General features: G+C 46.7%; 1 protein-coding gene across 2 annotated transcripts in view; it reads right to left on the bottom strand.

The window, feature by feature from the left end:
- LPCAT1 (lysophosphatidylcholine acyltransferase 1) overlaps positions 1 to 22,063 on the bottom strand; it is a 189,390-nt gene that overhangs the window by 38,136 nt on the left and 129,191 nt on the right. For both annotated transcript variants that reach the window (XM_039525204.1, XM_039525205.1), the window contains exon 12: positions 17,992 to 18,090. In XM_039525204.1, the coding sequence (XP_039381138.1) occupies positions 17,992 to 18,090 (99 nt within the window). The remainder of the gene's footprint in view (positions 1 to 17,991; positions 18,091 to 22,063) is intronic.

The following is a 22,063-nucleotide window of genomic DNA, read 5'->3' as shown; positions in this document are numbered from 1 at the left end:
ATTTTCGTTCTCAGCGACCCAGAATTAGTAAAGTTTGACTACATTTATTTCAGAAGCATTTTGGCTGTAGAGCAGTGTTATAGGGCCTTGTGACTGCCATGAATATTCATATAAACACCTGGCCTCCTTTGTCCATAACTGACTTACTCACCCTAATAACGTTGGGGTGTCCTTATTCTATAGGCTAGTGTATTAATGATCTCAACTCATCATATATGTCAATTTGTTGCCAAGGCAAATTTGTGGTTACACACCTGCTGATGTTCCTATCCTAAAATGTTGAAAAGCTGGTATTAGTTCATATTCCTGCAGTTACCTGGTATCATTTTATACAAAAATTCCTGTAACATAATATTTCCAGTTCCCCAGTAACTCAGGGTCTCTGTTGGGTAACTCACTTATGCTAAAGCTCATAGACCTCAAAGCCTTATGCTAACTTCTAAAGCTAGATTACAGGATAGAGGCCTATAGGTTTCTTGTGTTACAGCTACATAAAATACCTTTAAGCTAGCTCTGTGGGCTACCGGTCTTTTCTCAGTGCTAGAAGCAGAGCACTGGAAGTTTCTCATTCAGTCTGGTGTCAGACAGACACTTGCAGTTTGCCCCACCAGAAGAAATTCTGATCTGCCACACGCTAATCTGTGCATTTCTTACAAGGAACTATAACGGATTCACTCAGTGTCTGAGATTGTGTTCTCGTTCTCTGCCAAGTGTATGGCAACTCGGAAAGATTTGTGGGACCGAGTCCACTCCTGCAGCTGCAGGAGTTTCTCACACAGGGGTGTGACTGCTACCTCCCTTCTTATAAAACATGGTGGCCTAATTGTCCTTTGACTTGGGACCTTTCAGAGACCTGGTATCTTAAGTCCTCAGAACGTACAGGACAGCCTCATCTCCAGAACCTACTATGTGCAGCAGCTACTCCTGGAAAGACCATGCCTCCTGGATGTGAAGACTTTCTGCATGATCTCATCAGACCAAACACATCCATAGTCACCACAATATAGACCAGTAGTTTTTTGGAAATCCAATCCTAGTGGTAGATTGTCCCTGATTGCTACCAGACCTGAGAAACCTTGAGACTTATTAGGATGCAACACAAAGAATCTCTGAAACCATTCCATTTGGAAATGTATCATGGGAACAACGAAGTCAACCCTGTTATGGCCAACAGTCTCAATGTTCATAGCATGGCCTAAGCTGTCACCTGCTGTCTCTTGTTTATTCTTTCTACCAGAATGGAGATATCTTGGATTCTGTGCCAGGGCAGGAAAGATTACAGTTTTGAGTACAAAGCTCTACTAGACATACCTAATGTCTAATAGGAATAAATTAGGACTTTGGGAAGTTTATTATGAAACCTAATGACTTCAGCACCTCAATGGTGACATAACTGATCTTTCTAATCTCTCCCAAATGCTGCCCATCAATCATCTGAGTAAGGAAACGTGGATTTACAGCCTTGACAAGAAGGATATGAGCGCTTCCTAGTACTTCATGAAAACAAAACATTAGACAAAAAGGGAAAAAAAACCCCAAAATTAACAGTGCTTGGCAAAAGTGCTTGCCAAGCACTGGAAGTCTATTTGCATGTGTGTGCCTGAAAGTCCAAAGTCCACCTTGACTTTCTTAAAAAAAAAAAAAAAAAAAAAAAAAAGGGGGGGGGTGCTGGCTCCCAAAATGATTGTCTTGACTTTTTAATTTTTTCTACATACTAGTTCAGTTTCCCAATATCTAAGATTGGCCAGTGCCCTCCTGCCTTTTTGACGATCAGGAAGTAACCAGATTAAGGCCCCTTATTTCTTTTGTGCAATGTCATAGGCCTGATGGCTGTCTTTACTAGGAAAGATCTATTTCCTGCAACATCACTTCCTGATATTGAGGTATCTAAAGAAATTGCAGGGCTGGGGAGAACTGGAGAGTTGTTTTTATTTAAAAAAATCCGAATGTATTGTCCAACTAAACAGTGCTCAGGACCCATGTTTCAGTGATGATTGGTGGGGAGTGAGGGAATCACTGGGGCTAAAAGCCTCAAAAAGTCTGATCTTGAGATAGAGTTGGCAGGCTGTCCACAACCTCTCCAAAGCACTTCAAATTTTAATGCTTGGAAAAATGGAGCTTAAGAGCCTTTGCCTTATGTTAGTGGTGAGGCCAAGTGTCCTGACAACGGGGGTACTGAGCTCCCTTGATATCAGTCATAGATACGAAGGATGGATGTCAAAGAGAAAGCTTTTCCTGTCTGTCCTTTAGAGGAAAGCCATGAGGGATGAGACAGACTCGAAAGAATGTAATGAGGCTTTAGCATATTTTGAATTTTGTTATGATGCTTCTATCTTCTGCCAGTGAAGCTCTCCTTGCTATATGGAAGCTCCTGGAGCTTCTTCTGGACCTATAATCCAACCGCCTACAGCCAAGACCATCCCTGTGGAAATCCACCTCTGAAGTAGCAGTCCCTTCCACTCTGACATCAAAGTCTATCCAAACTTGATACTAGACCAGGTCTATACCCTCCATAAGATTCTTGAGTTTTTGTGTGTGTTTCTCCTTAGGGAAAGGAATTAACCCAGGGAAGACCTTCACAGTTTACATGTGTAAGCCTGGTAATCCACAGTTCTGAGGCTGCAACTGCAGACTGATAAACCATCTTTGAAATGGATTTCAGTTTCGCAGGTCTAAAATCTGAGGTGCACAGCACTGGGCATAGACCTATAGTTATAACCATCTCAAACCACCAGGCTGTGTCATCTTTGCAGAGGCTACATCTCATCCGAGGTACTTGAGCTCAGTACCATCAACTTTGAATAGTGGAAATAAAAAACAAGGACTTTGAGGAGCTTTGAGGGTGACTGTGCTGGGTGCTCTGGAATTAAGGCTGCCTCATGGGACTTTGCAAGGGGAGGGTGTGACGTTATCGGATTAAATACAACCATGTAGATCACTGTTGCTACAACTGTTATAGAATTGCAACAAATCTTGTACAAATGATGTCAAGTAAGGTGTCTATGGAAAGGTTAAGATTTGCTGAATACGATTATGCTATTTGTATGCATGTATCAATTTTGTATTTGAAATTATGAGCATTGGCTCTATACCTGTATTTCAAACTTGTTTGCTCCTGGGGTAATGCCCACAAGCTATTTAGCTTGCACATCATAAAGGGACTGTTCAAATTAAGTGGCCCATTAAGGAACACTTAACTCACAATGGACCATGGAAGATGTCTATCTACACTTAATGGACTTTCCTATGATGACTAAGCAAAATCATGCATAGACATGTGACTTGCCCATGGGACTCCAAACATCATCTTGCTGCCTGTAATTTTCCACTAGCTGTGCTGAGGGCTTTGTTTGAAACAACAGATTTCCCTCCACATGGCAGAAGCTATAAAAGGCCTGGGAAACACCTCCATTTTGCCTCCTTCCTTTGGACTATGAACTTATACTAATGGGACCATTCTAACCAAAGGACTGAGGACCTTCCATTGATTTGTAAGCAACCAGAGACTTGATTTAAGCCAGACGTTTATTCCATCACTGCTACAAGCCTGATCCAAGAACTTTGCAATTATTGTATGTATTCGATTCCTTTAGCCAATTTTAACTCTCACTTTTCTTTTTAAATAAACAAACCTTTAGATTTTAGATACTAAAGGATTGGTAACAGTGGGATTATTGGGTAAGATTTGAGTTGTATATTGACCTGGCTGTGTGGCTGGTCCTTTGGGATCAGAAGAACCTTTTATTTGATGAAATTGGAACCATTCATCTTTAAGTCTACTGTTTCTGGTAGTGATACAAGGACTGGAATACCTAACAGAACTGCTATTCTGACTTCTGGTTAGCCAGTGTGGTGAAACAGAAGTTTACTTTTGTTGCTGGTTTGGTATATCTTATGGGAGAATAACCACCAGTTTTGGGGTGTCTGCCCTATTTCTCAGCAGTTTGTCCTGAATTTGATATTCTGAGTTGTGACCCACGAAGACATGGTTACAGTGGCATAGTCAGCAGGATCCACAGAATCAGGTTAATTAAGCTTTGGATCAGAACCCCACGCTTTTGAAATTTGATATTGAGAGTTTTAAAGGTTAAAGATCAGTGACCATGAGCCAGATGGCATCAGCAGAAGCAATCAAACTGCAAGCCCCAAGAGAGAGCCTGTGTCTTGAACATGAACAAAGACTGGCAGAACTTAGAATGCAAGAGAAGAAAGCCTTGGCCCAGCTGGAAGAAGAAGCTGCAAAGAGAGCCAAGCAAGCTGAAGAGAGAGCCAAAGAAACTTACTAGAGGCAAATGGAATGGCTGGTTGCTGAGGAGAGGGCTCGCTAGATGCAACAAGAAACTGCCAGACTTAAGATCCAAATAAAAAAAGCAATGGAAGAACAGCAGAAACTGTATCCTCTTGGAAGTCCAGTTTATAACAATGCTGGTATGTTGTATGACTCTAATCAGTTGTCTGTGTGTAACCAATTATGCTATGACTAGGGAGACTCTCTCTCTAACCTTGGGGAGGTGGAAAATAGCTGTTTGTACAAAAAAGCAGTTTATATGTAAATTAAGTTGCCTGTCTACTATCTCAGAAGTGAATCTGGAATTAGATGAAGCACAGAGAGAACTCATTGATCAGGAAAATGTTTCTCTAGAGCAGATTAAAGTTGATGATCAGGTTAAAGTCCTAATTGAGGAAGAAAAGGGTAGATTTTTTTTTTTGTGGGTGAAGGACTGTTGGCAAGTGAAGTTTGTGAATGTAAGCCCAAACAAGGTAGAAGTAATTTATTTAAAGTAGCTTGGTGTAATGAGACCATCTGTGGAGAATAGCAGTTTATCTGTTGGAAGTGGCAACTTGCCTGTAAAGGAAGCTGTCTCACTTTCCAAGTATATATCTGAAATCAGCCATGGGTGCTGGGACAAGGGAAAGGATATTTCCAATTGTTTGTCTATTGAGAATAGCAGCACGCCTGCTGAGGAGAAGTTTTTCTCCAATTCTTTGTCTGTGAAGCAGACTGAAGAAGTCTGTCAACCTATGATGACTGAAAATTTATCAGCTGCCTCAGAGTTGGTTCTGGATTTAACTAAAGCCCAGGAAGGAAATATTCCTAAGTTTGTGTCTGCTAGGGAGAATGACATTGTAACTAGGGGTACGTCCAGACTACCCACCCTATCGGCGGGTAGTGATCGATTTTTCGGGGATCGATATATCGCGTCTCATCTAGACGCAATATATCGATCCCCGAATGAGCTCCCGTAACCTGCATGTTGCCAAGGAGGGAAGCTGTAAAGGGAAAGAGAGTGCCTCTAACCTTTTAACTATGGAGTCCTGTAGCTTGCCTGAAAGGGAGTTGTGTAAAAATCCTCCTAATAGGCCAGAGATGATTCTGGGTGTAACAAACTCAGGAGTTGCTTGTGGCTCAGCAGAGCAATGCTTCTGTGAAGCAAGATAAAGGTGAATTGTTGCTAAAAGAAGCTCCTAAGGAGAAGAATCCTCGTTCTAGTTTTTGCAAGCAGTTTGCTGTAACTGAGGGGTGTGGAAGTGAATTAATTGAGGTAAATCGGGAAGAATTTCTGTCTGTAGACGGCAACAGTTAATTATTGTTGAGAAATTTGTTTTAGTTCCTAACTGCCAAAGTCTTTCAGATGAATATGAACTCACTGAATTTGCTTTGGAAAAATCTAGTGTGGATAGCTTAAAACAGGGGTTCGGACCCCTCAGAGGGCTGCAAGGTTATTACATGGGGGGGTCGCGAGCTGTCAGCCTTCATCCCAAACCCCACTTTGCCTCCAGCATTTATAATGGTGTAAAATACATAAAAAAGTGTTTTTAATTTATTGGGAAGGGGGTCACACTCAGAGGTTTGCTATGTGAAAGGGGTCACCAGTACAAAAGTTTGAGAACCACTGGCTTAAAAGAGGTTTAATTAACTGATATTATGAACAGTTTATGTCTCAGGTTCAAAAGAAAGGCTGGATTCCTGGCTTTACACAGCAGAGCAGCCTTGTGAATAAACCCATAGATGCTTTGGATATGTCATGTGATTTCTTAGTAAGCTCTGAGGCATCTAATGCCTTGTGGATACAGAAATTTAGCTGAAAAGCAGAACTGTAGTTCAGACATGACGATAGAAAATGGTTGTCTCTCTTTAAGGCATGGTGTCTACGCAAACTACCTAGCTGGTAAGGAAGGAACAAAGTTGCCCTTAACTGTTAGCAGAGAGGACACACCTAGCCAGCCAATGGATTTTGTTAAGCAAGAAAGCTCAGAATTTGACCCTACAGGACAGGGAAGAAGGGAAAAACTTAATCCTGCAAATGGAAGCCACAGATTAACCCTAAAGTGCCAAAACCCCAAGGGTATTGAGCCAAAGGCATGGCATGACAAAAATTGCTTGTAAATGTACACTTGTAATGGATTTGATGTTAATATTAATGATAATATTAACTCTTGTGACTAATGCGTTGCTGATACCAAAAACTGTAAAAAAAAAAAGTACAATGTGCATGAGCTTTTGGAAAAACCCTTGAACATGTTGGGAGTAATACATAAGAACTCACTATGTGCTAGAAGCCTTTATGGTTTCATTACATGACAACATACTTTAAGTTAAAAGGTCTTGTGATACTGATATTTCACAGTTAATGCCTGTAACCAGTCTTGAAACTGTACACAGAAGAAAGGACATTACACACCTAATGTCCTGTATGAAAAGGGAAACTGAGGCACACTACCATGTTGCTTTCATGGCTTAATGCCAAAAATCCTACACTATGAAGAACATTAATATCTGATTTGATGTTATTGGGTCCCAAACATTTGTATGAATAAGTTAGCTATTTTCATAGCTCATGGCAAGATCACATGAGACATGCAGAAATTATGCTGCAAGAGAAGATCCAATCCATTATTGGTCTAGCCAAGTTTTACCTTGGATTTGTAAAGGGATTACACAATATTGAATTAAATACGTGCATAATGAACCTTACAAAGAAAAAGCCTGTTTTGATCAAACTATGATTTTGATAAAGCATTTCTGTTATATACTGATACTTCTAATATTTGGTTAGAAGCTGTAGTAATACAGGACCAAGAATGGGAAGTTCCTATGATGCATTCAGCAGTGTCTGGGACACTCCATCCTGCATCAATTTTGTGTTGGGGGTGTGATGTTATCTGATTAAATATGACCACGTAGATCATTGTTGCTACCACTGTTACATAATTGCAATAAATCTTGTACAAATTATGTCAAGGTTATGATTATGATTTGCTGAATATGATTATGCTATTTGTATGCATGTATCATTTTTGTATTTGAAGTTATGATCATTGGCACTATACCTGTATTTTAAATATGTTTGCTCCTGGGGTAATGCCCACAAAGTATTTAGCCTGCATATCTTGAAGGGACTATTCAAATTAAGTGTTCATAGTGGATATAAAAACCAAGGACTTGGAGGAGCTTTGAGGGGACTGTGCTGGGTGCTCTGGAATTAAGGCTGCCTCACGGGACTTTGCAAAGGGAGGACCCCAAGTCTGCACATGCGCCACTGGTCTTGGCACTCAAGTCTGAGCTGACTCAAATACATGCTTCAAAGATCCTTCCTTCATTGCATTCTTGACCAGACTCATGAGAAACTTATGAGAATCTCTGTGGTGTGTTTCAATCAGGGAATGGAGATGCTCACCATGTTTCTTGGGCATGCAGGGAGGTGTCTCTTGATGTATATTGCAACCACGCACATCATGAGGCTCCCAGCCAGAGAACACAATGGGTACAGCCATCCCTTCTTGGACTTGGTTCTATCAAAGAGATAATTTTTGAAGCCGAACACCTTGTTTCTTTCCTTCTTGGAAAACATCATGTTGGAAAAGAAAAAATACAAAACCCTTCTAATTAAATAATGCACCAAAGCAGCAACAGTGAAACCTGAAGATGCTGAGGAGGTACAGGAGTGAAGAGACACTGATGTGCCAAACTGAAAGTACTGAAGATTCAAGATATCAAGTATACAAGATGCAGGCAAAAAGAGATCAAAGCCACAGAATACCAAAGGAGCAGTGCAAAGTGCTGAGACAGCAGTGCTAAAGTGCCATGGCAAAGGTAATGAATCAGTGTACTGCAAGCAAAGCTGCTGGAGTGCCAAACATTAAGGAAGGGGAGTGAAGTGCAGATGCACTGAAACAGGTGGCATGGAGGCATGGAAAAACCTACTTGAGCCCTGAATGAATCAACTTAGGCAAAACTAGTTGTTGACTAGGAAGGTTAGACAGAAATAGATACCACTGAGCTTATCACAAAGATGACCATGAAGCAGGGCACTCCTCTACTGCCTGCAGCCAAGGAAGAACTGGCATAGAATGTCCAAGCAACGGTGACATAGTCTAAGGCAGGGGAATGTAATGCAGAGGCCTGGATCAAGCTCTATTGTTGCCCTCGGTGGACAAGAAATCTGACTTGTGGGAGTTGGAACTGTTTTGCGCTAGATAACACAAACCTAAGAGTGGGAACACTGTACAGATGTCGTCAACTTCTCCCTCATCTCAAAGTGCCAAACTACCATTTCAGCAGTGGTTTGGAGCTTCCAACCACTTATTACCAGCTTTCTATTCAGCAACTAAGGACTTGTCTACATGGTAGGGTTATGTGCTCTATAGGGGTGTGATTTCCAAAGCACACTAATGTGCTGCACATTAACTGGTCTGTGTAGATCATGCTGGTGTGCACTGAAGGTTCCCTAGTATGCTTCAACGTAGAATAAATAGTACCATGTTTAGATGTAGTAAGGAACCTTTAGTGCATACCAGCAAGGTCTACACGGACCAGTTAATGCACAGTGTGTCAGTACACTTTGGAAATCACACCCCTGTAGAGCACATTACCCCACCGCATACAGAAGCTCTGAGACTGGTGTCTGTTGGGACACAGAATGCTAGTAAAAAGCAACTGTGCTTCATATAGGAGGAAGGAGAACTGGTCCAAAAGGGTCAAGAAACCTTAAGAAAAAGCAAAGAAGGATAACAAAAATAAATTTTAAAATATTCAAAGTAGTAGGGAAAAGGAGTTTCTAACATTTCCCCTACTATTATCTCTTATCCTTTTGCGGGGAAATATTTTCCATTTCCCCTCTCCAAACTAAAGGCGTATTTTCTTTTTAAAATAAGGCATTTTAATGAATGAGCAATGCATCCGAAGATGCAATCTATTTCAGGATCTGTATTAGTAGCCTACTTATGCATTTCTCAGATGGATGAAGGTACTTGGCATTTAGTTTTGGTGCTAACTTGGGCTTATACCTATAAGCCTACTAATGCACACTGTTGTGTATTATTGGTATGGAAGGAAATGGTGACTATATCATTTACAATATCAGGAAGGGCATCGTTCTTTATTCCACTGAACTATGTCACAATACCTCTTTCTAAAACCTGCAACATTTTGACTGCAGCTAAAGCAGACAATGCTGCAAAGCATCAAGTTAACAAGAGAGTGGTTTAAGTTAAAAAAAAATAAAAAATAAAAAAAAAATGGAAAACAGCCCCCCAGTTCACATTATTTCCAGCTGTATGCTGCATCAAGTGGCGGAATAGTAATCTCTTTCTTATCTTCTGAAACACACTTTGCTCTTTAAGAATTTGCAGTACAGCTGTAATCCTTACATGGGTCAACATATGACACTAGAAGAGCTGTTGTAATTAATCTAGACTTTACAAGTAGATACACATTACACAGAGAACAGGATCAAAAAAGATAGAGATGTCATGCAAAATACTTACAATGATATAACAAAGTCTATAATATACTTTTACTCTGATCATCTTTTATTCCTTAGCCACTCATGCTCATAATTCATATTTAGTTATGAATGCAAGACTTGCAAAATTCAACCAGAGTAACAACTCTAAGAGTACATCTTTAATTAATTTAAGTCCTGAATAGCGACATCTCTTGCTTAAGGGTGTGGGTTGTTTTTTTGCAAAATTTGTATTTCACTTAGAGAACTAAGTGATACCATCAAAAGAAAAGACGGTTACTCACCTGTAGTAACTGGTGTTCTTGGAGATGTGTTGCTCCAATCCATTCCAGTTAGGTGTGCGCGCCGCGCGTGCACGGCTTCTCGGAACTTTTTTCCCTAGCAACCCCGGCGGGCCGGCTGGCGCCCCCTGGAGTGGCGCCGCTATGGCGCTAAATATATACCTCAGCCGGCCCGTCCGCTCCTCAGTTCCTTCTTGCCGGCTACTCCGACAGTGGGGAAGGAGGGCGGGTCTGGAATGGATTGGAGCAACACATCTCGAAGAACACCAGTTACTACAGGTGAGTAACCGTCTTTTCTTCTTCGAGTGATTGCTCCAATGCATTCCAGTTAGGTGATTCCCAAGCCTTACCTAGGCGGTGGGGTCGGAGTGAGACGTGGCGGAGTGTAATACCGCAGAGCCGAAGGCTGCGTCGTCTCTAGACTGCTGCACCAACGCGTAGTGGGAGGCGAAGGTGTGGACCGAAGACCAGGTGGCCGCTCTGCAGATGTCCTGGATGGGGACATGGCTCAGGAAGGCGGCTGACGAGGCGTGCGCTCTCGTAGAATGAGCGGTGAGTCGGCATGGTGTCACGTGAGCCAGCTCGTAGCATGACCTGATGCATTGAGTCACCCAGGAGGAAATGCGCTGGGTAGAGACCGGCTCGCCTTTCATGCGATCAGCGACTGCGATGAAGAGCTGGGTGGAACGCCGAAAGGACCTTGTCCGGTCGATGTAAAACGCCAGCGCCCTACGGACGTCGAGGGTGTGGAGCTGTTGTTCCCGGGGCGAAGCATGGGGCTTCGGGAAGAAGACCGGGAGAAAGATGTCCTGATTAAGGTGGAAGGCCGAGACCACCTTTGGTAGGAAGGCCGGGTGAGGACGAAGCTGCACCTTATCCGCGTGAAAGACGGTGTAGGGGGGGCCCACTGTCAACGCTCGGAGCTCCGAAACTCGCCTTGCCGATGTTATGGCAACCAGGAAGGCCGTCTTATAGGAGAGGTAGAGGAGAGAACACGTGGCCATAGGCTCGAATGGTGGACACATGAGCCTGGCCAGGACGAGGTTCAAGTCCCAGGTCTGGGCAGGGCGACGCACTGGCGGGTATAAGCGGTCGAGGCCCTTCAGGAAGCGGGAGACCATCGGATTGGAGACGATGGTTCGACCCTTGGCTGACGGACGAAAGGCGGACACCGATGCGAGGTGGACCCGCAAGGAGGAAACCGCCAGACCCTGCTCCTTGAGGTACCATAGGTAGTCTAGGATGGTAGGGACAGGTACCACAAAGGGGTTGAGCCCTTGCTGGTCACACCAGAGCGCGAACCTCTTCCATTTCGCCATGTAGGTGGTACGAGTGGAAGGCTTTCTGCTTTCAAGCAGGACTTGTTGCACGGCCGCCGAACAGTCCCTCTCTGCGTGGGTCAACCACGCAGGTACCAGGCTGTAAGATGGAGGGACTGCAGGTTCGGATGGTGGAGTTTGCCGAAGTCCTGCGTGATGAGGTCCGGCCACAATGGGAGGGTGATGGGCTCCCGAACGGAGAGCTCGAGCAGCAGGGTGTACCAATACTGCCTCGGCCAGGCTGGAGCCACGAGTATCATGGTGGCTCGATCCCTTCGAAGCTTCTGGAGCACTCTGTGCACGAGCGGAAACGGAGGGAAGGCATAGAGGAGGTGAGTCTGCCACGGATACAGGAAAGCGTCCGACAGAGAGCCCGGCGAGTGTCCCCGGAACGAGCAGAACTGGAGACACTTCCTGTTCGCCTTGGAGGCGAAGAGGTCGACTCGGGGAAACCCCCACCTCTGGAAGATCGTGTGCGCAACGTCGGGACGGAGGGACCACTCGTGGGAGAGAAACGACCTGCTGAGATGGTCCGCCAGCGTGTTCTGCACTCCCGGAAGAAAGGACGCTTCCAGGTGAATGGAGTGGGTCACGCAGAAGTCCCACAGGAGGATCGCCTCCTTGCAGAGGGGGGACGAGCGGGCTCCGCCCTGCTTGTTCACGTAGAACATTGCTGTTGTGTTGTCCGTGAACACTGTCACACAGCGGCCTTGCAGGTTGGTCCGAAAGGTGTGACATGCAAAGCGGATCGCTCGGAGCTCGCGGACATTGATGTGGAGCGTGAGTTCGCTCGCTGACCAGAGGCCTTGAGTGTGCAGGTCTCCGAGGTGAGCCCCCCATCCGAGGGCAGAGGCGTCCGTGGTCAACGTTGCCGATGGCCGAGGAGGGTGGAACGGGACTCCGGCGCACACGACCTCCGGGTCGAGCCACCAGCGGAGGGAGTCGAGAGCTGTCCTGTTGACGGTGACCACCATGTCGATGGCGTCGCGATGGGGGCGGTACACCGTCGCGAGCCAGGACTGAAACGGACGGAGGTGAAGTCGTGCGTACGCGGTGACGTACGTACACGAAGCCATGTGGCCCAGGAGGCGGAGGCATGACCGCACCGTCGTAGTTGGGAAATTGACGAGGTCCCGGATGATGGAGACCATCGTCTGGTGCCGAGCGCGAGGGAGACAGGCTCTGGCCACCGTGGAGTCGAGGACCGCCCCAATGAATTCGACTCGCTGCGTCGGAATCAAAGTTGACTTCTCGGTATTGACGAGAAGACCGAGACGCCGAAAGAGGGCCAGGACCTCTACAATCTGACTCTCCACGAGTTGTCTGGACAGACCGCGGATCAGCCAGTCGTCCAGATACGGGTAAACATGTATGTGGTTCCGTCGTAGGGCTGCGGCGACGACCACCATGCATTTGGTGAATACTCTGGGGGCGGTCGAAAGGCCGAATGGCAACACGGCGAACTGGTAGTGGGCGTCGTTGACCACAAACCGAAGGTAGCGCCGATGAGGGGGGTAGATAGCGACATGGAAGTAGGCGTCCTTCATGTCGAGGGCCGCAAACCAGTCTCCCGGATCCAGGGAGGGAATGATGGTCCCCAAGGTGACCATGCGGAACTTGGGCTTGAGTAGGTATCTGTTCAGCCCGCGAAGGTCCAGGATAGGACGTAGCCCGCCTTTCGCCTTGGGGATGAGGAAATACCTGGAGTAAAATCCCCTGCCCCGCCTGGAGGGAGGCACCTCCTCTATGGCACCCACGCTCAACAGAGTCTGGACCTCTTGTATGAGGACTTGCTCGTGAGAGGGGTCCCTGAAGAGGGACAGGGAAGGTGGGTGGGAAGGAGGGGGCGAAACAAACTGAAGACGGTATCCCGAGTGGACCGTGCTGAGCATCCAGCTGTCCGATGTTACTCGGGACCATGCCAAGAAAAAACGGGAGAGGCGGTTGTGAAATAAACGGGGAGGATCCGGAGGGGAGAGTGATGTGCAGCCCTCGTGCGTCCCATCAAAAGGGTTTCTTCGCCGCCTGAGGGGCTTTGGAAGCGGCCTGGCCCTGGTTTCGGCGGTTGCCCGATGGGCGACGGCGATTTTGGGCCGGTCGCCGAGCCGGGTAGGGTCGGTACCGCGACTGATAGCAGGAGGGCTGCGGGCGGAATGGCCTGCGCTGCGTCACCGGCGTATGCATCCCGAGTGTACGGATCGCCACCCGGCCATCCTTTAGTGACTGGATCCGTGAATCCGTCTTCTCCGAAAACAACCCCTTGGTGTCAAAGGGCAAGTCCTGGAGAGTGAACTGGACTTCCGGAGGCAGGGTGGAAGATTGGAGCCAGGCGATGCGCCGCATCGTGACCCCTGTCGCTAAGGTCCGTGCCCCTGAGTCTGCCGCGTCGAGGCCGGCTGTAATGGAGGAGCGAGAGGATCGCCTCCCTTCCTCCAACATTGTGGTGAAGTCCTGGCGGGATGTGGACGGCAGGAGGTCAGTGAACTTGGCCAGGGACGTGAGTATGTCGAACACGTACCTGGCCAGTAGGACCTGTTGGTTACCGATCCTCATCTGCAGGCCCCCTGCTGAATAGACCTTTCGGCCGAGAAGGTCCATCCGCCGTGCCTCTTTCGCCTTTGGGGCGGCGGCCGGCTGGCCGTTACGCTCCCTATCGTTAACGGACTGTACCACCAGGGAGTCCGGAGTTGGATGCACATACAAGTACTCATATCCCGTGGGAGGGACTGAGTACTTTCTTTCCACGCCCCTGGCTGTGGGGGGCACAGAGGCGGGCGTTTGCCAAATGGTGGTAGCGTTCCTCTGGACCGTGCGTACAAAAGGTAACGCAACCCGGACTGGCAAGTCCGACCCCACCACGTTCGTGATGGGGTCCTCGTCCTCCTTTACCTCCTCGACAGGGAGGTCCATGGCCGTCGCCACACGGCGGAGTAGGTCCTGATGTGCCTTCGCATCAATGGGGGGCGGCTCCCTTGATGCCGCGCCGGCCACTGCCTCATCGGGAAAGGATGAGGAGGATAACTCCTGAACGACCTCAGCCGAAGAGGGGTCCACTGCGTGGTGGGCTGGGGGTTCGGAGGGGCCGTCTGGCGCCACCAGAACGGCTGGTGGTGGGGATGGCGGTGGTCGAGATATCGACGCCTCTGGGACAGTGCGGTGGGCCCCTGGAGGCCTCGGCGGAACAGGCACAGCGTCCGACTCGTATTGTACCCATTATCAGAGGGGTAGCCGTGTTAGTCTGGTTCTGTAGAAGCAGCAAAGAATCCTGTGGCACCTTATAGACTAACAGATGTTTTGCAGCATGAGCTTTCGTGGGTGAATACCCACTAGATAGCAGTGGATTTTTTACCTTTAGTCCATTAGGTATGATGTCCATCCGTTTACATTTGGAAAGGAAGATGATATCCGTCTGTATTTGTGCAAGTTTCTTCATGAGGTTGATGGATTTCCACTCCATACGGCTAAATGCAGTGCCTTGCATGGTGTCAAGTATCAGAGGGGTAGCCGTGTTAGTCTGGTTCTGTAGAAGCAGCAAAGAATCCTGTGGCACCTTATAGACTAACAGATGTTTTGCAGCATGAGCTTTCGTGGGTGAATACCCATGGGACCCAAAAACCCCACTGCTGGGCCCCGCTAGGCTGGGGTGGTGGCGTCGGAGGCGGGAGGCCATAGGCTTCTGCGCCGGAAGCGAGCGACTCAGGGCGGGAAGGCCAGGGAGGTGCCAAGGAAGGACCAGGGCATACCGCCGAGGGATGCTCTTCCCGTCGGCGCCGGGAAGGCGACCTCGCTCGACTGTCTCCACGGTGCCGGGGGCTCGACCGGTGCCGGGGGCTCGACCGAGAGCGCGAACTGCGACGCCTGGAGTGTCCGCGGGAGTCGCGGCGCCGGGAACGGTGCCGGGACTGAGACCGTCGGTGCCGAGCTGGTGGCGACCTCGATCTGGTGCGACGTCGGGAGTGCGACCGGTACCGCGAAGCGGAGCGGTACCGGGACTTCGACCGACGGGCTGACTGCGATCGGTGCCGCGATGGAGTGCGGTGCCGGGAACGCGATCGGCGGGACGGCAAGCTGTCGACGGTGCGGGAACGAGACCGGGACCGTGTCCGATGTCCACGCCTTGATTCCAGAGAGGGTGGCCGGACCATTGCTGCCGGTTTGCCTCTGGAGACGACAGCCCGCGCCGGCGGTGCCGGGGGCCTGGAGCCTCTATGAGCTGTATCAGCTCTCGCGCGGAGGTAAATGTCTCCGGCGTCGACGGCAGCCGAGGCTCGACCACGGACGGAACCGGGGAGCGAGGCGGCGCCGGACTCGACGGCCCTTGCGGCGCCGGAGTCACAGGTGCAGTGCACTGTTTGTGCAGAGGCACCACAGGGGCTGCAGGCTGCGGAGTCGCCTTGGCGGAGTCCTGAACGCGAGCCAGAGCCAGAGCCAGAGCCAGAGCCAGAGCCAGAGCCAGAGCCAGAGCCAGTCGTTGTTTCCTGGCGGGCGAGAGCGAGCGGTGCCGAGTCTTCGCAACCGCTTTCTTCGCCGGCGGTACCGCAGTCGGTGCCGGCGGTATGTCCTGCACGGAGGCGCGGAGGCGTGCACGGCGGTGCCGGTGGTTGGAGGGACGCCTCCATGAGGATCTGTTTCAAGCGGCTATCTCGATCCTTGCGGGTCCGCGGCTTGAATTTTAAACAGATCTGGCACTTGTCAGTCCTGTGCCCTTCGCCCAAGCAGCGGAGACACGCGTCGTGCGGGTCTCCTACGGGCATCGGTTTCTGGCACACCGTGCAGGGCTTAAAGCCCGGTGCTTTGGGCATGAGCCCGCACCGGCTAAGGCAAAAAAGGGGGAACCCCCCCCTTTTTTAGCCTATCTATCTAACACTAACTATTGCTAACTTAACAACTATAACTAACTATGCTAACTATGTACAACAAAGAACTAGAGAAAGCTAGGGACGTGAAGAGCTATCAAGCACTCCACAGTTCCAACTGCCGTCACGGGCGGTAAGAAGGAACTGAGGAGCGGACGGGCCGGCTGAGGTATATATTTAGCGCCATAGCGGCGCCACTCCAGGGGGCGCCAGCCGGCCCGCCGGGGTTGCTAGGGAAAAAAGTTCCGAGAAGCCGTGCACGCGCGGCGCGCACACCTAACTGGAATGCATTGGAGCAATCACTCGAAGAAGAACTCTTTTGCCAGTATTAGCTGCATCTACATTAGCAGGGATTGATGGCATAGCTATACCGGCAAATATTTTCTAGTGTAGATCTGGTCTTGGGATAATGGAGGACAAATATTAACCCCTCCCAATTTCCCCTATCCCCTCCCCCCCAAAATAAAAAAAGCCTGTTGAATTTCATTACTTCTGCCCCTGACAAATGCAAAGAAATCACAAATAGTAAAATAAATACATATGGGTTATTTCTTTACCACAGTCTCCCTTACAAACAAAGTCAAGTATACCCCAGTATACTCTCTCTTAGAAACTAAGATAGTTATAACTGGCCAAGTCACACATATGGTGTAAGCCGCTAACTGCCACCCTCATAAATAAGAGGGACTATTAAAGAAGCTAATGTATCTTGGCTCTGACTGATAAGATCACAATATGACACAGAGCTAGCTAAAGACAATACTATATCAAATGAAGTATTAAGTTATCCTTTTTAATTAGAATGCAATGGAGAAAGTCACACCAACGCTGCAAATATGTACCACATATTTGGTACACAAATAGACTAATGTGAATTTATTTTTAAACCCCTACAATATATCATTATTAGTGGATCTGACATTAAAGATTTCCCTAATGTTTAATATATAATGCATTTTACTAGGACCTCAGAAGGTGAGCAATGATCTCCAGTCAGATAAGTTATTTTCCCTGAAAGACTCCAAAAAGTGATCCAGACTCTGCCAGCCCCTTCTCAGCTCAAGTCTATCCCCGCCTCCCCACTTCTGTCCCCACTCTCTTCCAGATCTTGTGCTAGTGTGGTCTATACTGGTGGCTCCTGTGACTTACAGGAGTTGGGGGGTGGGGGGTGTGGAGAAGAGAGAGAGACTGGCAACCAAAGGTATCTCAGAGAAGAGCACCCCTGTGAACCACAAGAAGCACAAGACCCTGGTGGTAGGGTTGGGGATGAAGGGAGCAGTAGCAATCTAAACAAGGAGATGAGGGAGAAAGGTGAACTCCCATGAATCAAACATGTAAAATGTCACCCCAAAACGTAAGAGTTTCAGAAAATTTTAATCGGGGGGGGAGGGGGGAAGAAAGGTTACAACCGAAACACATTTTAATAAGGCATAAGCACAAGGGATAAGGGGTAAGTTTGGAGGTTTGAACATAATGGCTCCCAGTCATCCAATGCAACATGCTAATGCAGACCCCCGTAGAGACCCACCAACTCAATGGGTCTCGGCTCACGCAGAGGAAAGCATGCTACAATCATATGATGGGACTAGTGCCTAAATCTGTATTTAATTACTTCTGAGGTGCTTGATCTCTGAAACTAAGCAATGTATTAATGCTTTTTTTAAAAGTGTAAATGTGAATTAGAAGAATATATAGAATAAAATTCAGTTAAATCAAATTGATTTTTTAAAAAATAGTTCTGTATTTTCTACATATTGTAAGAAGAACGTTGTAAGAAGTTGCTACTTGCCTTAAATGCCAACTGAATTGTTTCTAAAGTTTTGGATGGCCTACATACTACAGATAGAGCAGTCACATATTCCCGTAGATCAATTACACCATCTTCATTCTGTAAATAAAATAAAATAAAATAAATCAGAATTCTTTCATCTGCCTCAGAACTCCATAAACATTTAACAGCTATTAAAGGACTGTTAAAGATTATTAAATATACTAAACACATAAACCCACATGAAGATATTCTGAAAAATGTTTGTAAAATTTAGAGGTTGAGATTTTCAAAGATGACTAAAGAGTCAGATGCCCAATTTCCACTGAATTCCACTGAAAGAGGGGGGCCTAACTCTCTTGGTTTTCTTAAAAATACCAATCAGAGGGTATAATTCTATGCCAAAATTTGCATTTCTAACTTGGAGTGGAGTGGAGTGGACTGGAGAATGAAATGTACCATAGAAAGATATATACTGATCATATCTTTTCTAACTGACACACATGAAGCTCAAATTACTATGATCAAAATTCAGTCAAAAAAGTTTTAACAGTGAAAAGATTTTATTTTATTTTATTTTATTTTCTACCATGGTATGGAGAATGGTCATCTTCCTAATACCTTGTTTGGAAATGGATGTCAGTTACAGGGTTTGGTGCTGTTTTGAACTTGTATGGCCAAAGATATCCTTATGGATCTGATGGAATACATCTCTATTTCTTCCAGGGGATAAATATATCTTGTTTTGAAGGATAATTAGGCAAGTTAAGATTCAATTAGCTAGAGTACATTTTGATACCTTGTCATCTTTGTAATGGAGATGTTACATAATGCAGAGGCTATGGACTCCTACCCAGATGTGTTGTGTTAAAACCTGGTTATAGCATCCTGGAAAAACGTGCTGGTACTGTCAAATGCAATCCACTCCTGGCATCCAAATGGAACATCACTCACAGTAGATTATGCAAATCTTCATAATATGATTGTTACGTTCTCTGACCAGCAGTGAAATAGCTGATCTTTAAATCATCATTGCTGGGCATATGACTTAACAGTTCAGAGAGATGGAGAGGTATATACTTCAACTTTTCAGCAGTTCCAAGAAAACCAAAATTATCCATCCATGAACTAGCAGACACAGTAATCACTGACATCAATGTCTTGGCCCAACAACCCACCTTTCCTTGCACTGACCTAAAATATCTCTATGGTTCATCAGTGAATTATGGCAGACGAAGCATGCAGTCAGATTCAAACTCTAGGATCGTAAAACCTGATTTGAACCCATCTGCTGGGTTTAGTACAGGATTATGCCACTTTGCTAAAGGAAGTGAAAGTCCCTGTCCTCTGCCATTACGGCTGCAAAAATCAGCAAAATTATTTTGCATAATGAACTTGCAAGTCACTTGGCTTACATAAACCAAACATCAGACCGGAATACTGATCACCGAAAAGAGCTCTCTTCCCATTCCATAGAAAATTCAAAAAATATAAAATGAACTTTTTGAAACAGAAAATTTAGTTAGATTAGAAAGCAATAATCACGCTGCCACCCAAATTTGGTCCCATTGCATATGATGAATTACAAAATGCCCTGAAAATTGTTGAGTCATCACTTGCCAAACAAAACTTCCACCCCAACTGATGAAAGCCCAACAGAACTGAGCTCAATTCTATTGAAATTAACAACACTTTCTTTAGAGAAAGCAAACCTGCCAGCCTTCCTGAAAAATGCAGTACCCTGCTGGAACCTCACCAACACTTGATACTGGAATCTCTCTTTACCTCCCTTTAGAATCATAGAATATTAGGGTTGGAAGAGACCTCAGGAGGTCATCTAGTCCAATCCCCTGCTCAAAGCAGGACCTACACCAACCGAATCATCCCAGCCAGGGCTTTGTCAAGCTGGGCCTTAAAAACCTCTAATGATGGAGATTCCATCACCTGCCTAGTAACCCATTCCAGTGCTTCACCACTCTCCTAGCGAAATAGTGTTTCCTAATATCCAACCCAGACCTCTCCGACTGCAACTTGAGATCACTGCTCCTTGTTCTGTCATCTGCCACCACTGAGAACAGCCGAGCTCCATCCTCTTTGGAACCCCCTTTCAGGTAGTTGAAGGCTGCTATCAAATCCCCCCTCACTCTTCTCTTCTGAAGACTAAATAACCCCAGATCCCTCAGCAGCTCCTCGTAAGTCATGTGCCCCAGCCCCTAATAATTTTCGTTCCCCTCCGCTGGACTCTCTCCAATTTGTCCACATCCCTTCTTTAGGTGGTGGGGGGGACCAAAACTGGACGCAATACTCCAGGTGTGCCTCACCAGTGCCGAATAGAGGAGGATAATCACTTCCCTCGATCTGCTTGGAATGCTCCTACTAATACAGCCCAATATACAGTTGGCCTTCTTGGCAACAAGGGCACACTGCTGACTCATATCCAGCTTCTTATCCACTGTAATCCCTAGGTCTTTTTCTGCAGAACTACTGCTTAGCCAGTCAGTCCCCAGCCTGTAGCAGTGCATGGGATTCTTTCTTCCTAAGTGCAGGACTCTGAACTTGTCCTTGTTGAATCTCATCAGATTTCATTTGGCCCAATCCTCCAATTTGTCTAGGTCACTCTGCATCCTATCCCTACCCTCCAGCGTATCTACCTCTCCCCACAGCTCAATGTCATCTGCAAACTTGCTGAGGGTGCAATTCATCCCATCATCCAGATTATTAATAAAGCTGTTGAACAAAACCGGCCCCACGACCGACCTCTAGGTTACTCCACTTCATACCAGCTGCCAACGAGACATCGAGCCGTTTATCGCTACCTGGTGAGCCCGACAATCTAGCCAGATTTCTATCCACCTTATAGTCCATTCATCCAATCCATACTACTATAACTTTCTGGCAAGAATACTGTGGGAGACTATGTCAAAAACTTTGATAACGTCAAAATATGTCACATCCACCTCTTTCCCCATAGCCACAGAGCCAGTTACCTCATCATAGAAGGCAATCAGGTTGGTCAGGCATGACTTGCCCTTGGTGAATCCATGCTGACTGTTCCTGATCACCTTCCTCTCCTCCAAGTGCTTCAAAATGGATTCCTTGAGGACCTGCTCCATGATTTTGCCAGGGACTGAAGTGAGGCTGTAGTTCCCCGGGTTCTCTTTCTTCCCTTTTTTAAATATGGGCACTACATTTGCTTTTTTCCAATCGTCCAGGAGCTCCCCCGATCGCCACAAATTTTCAAAGATAATGGCCAATGGTTCTGCAATCACATCAGCCAACTCCCTCAGCACCCTTGGATGCATTAGTTCTGGACCCATGGACTTGTGCATGTCCAGCTTTTCTACATAATCCTTAACCTGTTCTTCCACCATTGAGGGCTGCTTACCCCCTCCCCATACTGTGTTGCCCAGTGCAGCAGTCTAGGAGCTGACCTTGTCTGTGAAGACCGAGACAAAAAAAAGCATTGAGTACTTCAGCTTTTTCCACATCTGTCACTATGTTGCCTCCCCCATTCAGTAAGGGTCCCACACTTTCCCTGATCACCTTCTTGTTGCTAACATACCCGTAGAAACCTTTCTTGTTACCCTTCACATCCCTTGCTAGCTGCAACTCCAATTGTGCCTTGGCCTTGATTACATCCCTGCATGCTCGAGCAATATTTTTATACTCCTCCCTAGTCATCTGTCCAAATTTCCACTTCTTGTAAGCTTCCTTTTTGAGTTTAAGCGTTCCAAGGCAAAATTATCGAGAAAGTACTAAAAGCCAAGCTCCAGATAAGACACAAATTCAGTGGAAATCTTCAGTCCTCCTGTGATTAGACTTTAAACTTGGATATGGCATGGACCTCAGCCCTTGTAGTTCTATTCGATTATCTCCTCATGGCAATGAGAACCCCTGAAGTCTCAGTGGTCATCGAATCATAGGACTGGAAATGACCTCAAGAGGTCTTCTGATCCTGTCCTCTACACTCATGTCAGGACTAATTATTATCAAGGCAATTCCTGACAGGTGTTTGTTTAACCTGCTCTTAAAAACCTCCAATACTACTACTTGATAGTACTATCATACTACTTGACCCCTGCAGCTTTTGTCA

The sequence above is a fragment of the Mauremys reevesii genome, linkage group 2, assembly GCF_016161935.1.
Source record: "Mauremys reevesii isolate NIE-2019 linkage group 2, ASM1616193v1, whole genome shotgun sequence".
Lineage (NCBI taxonomy): Eukaryota > Metazoa > Chordata > Testudines > Geoemydidae > Mauremys > Mauremys reevesii.
Note: the sequence above shows the minus strand (reverse complement) of the source record. Positions and strands in the feature narration are given on the sequence as shown.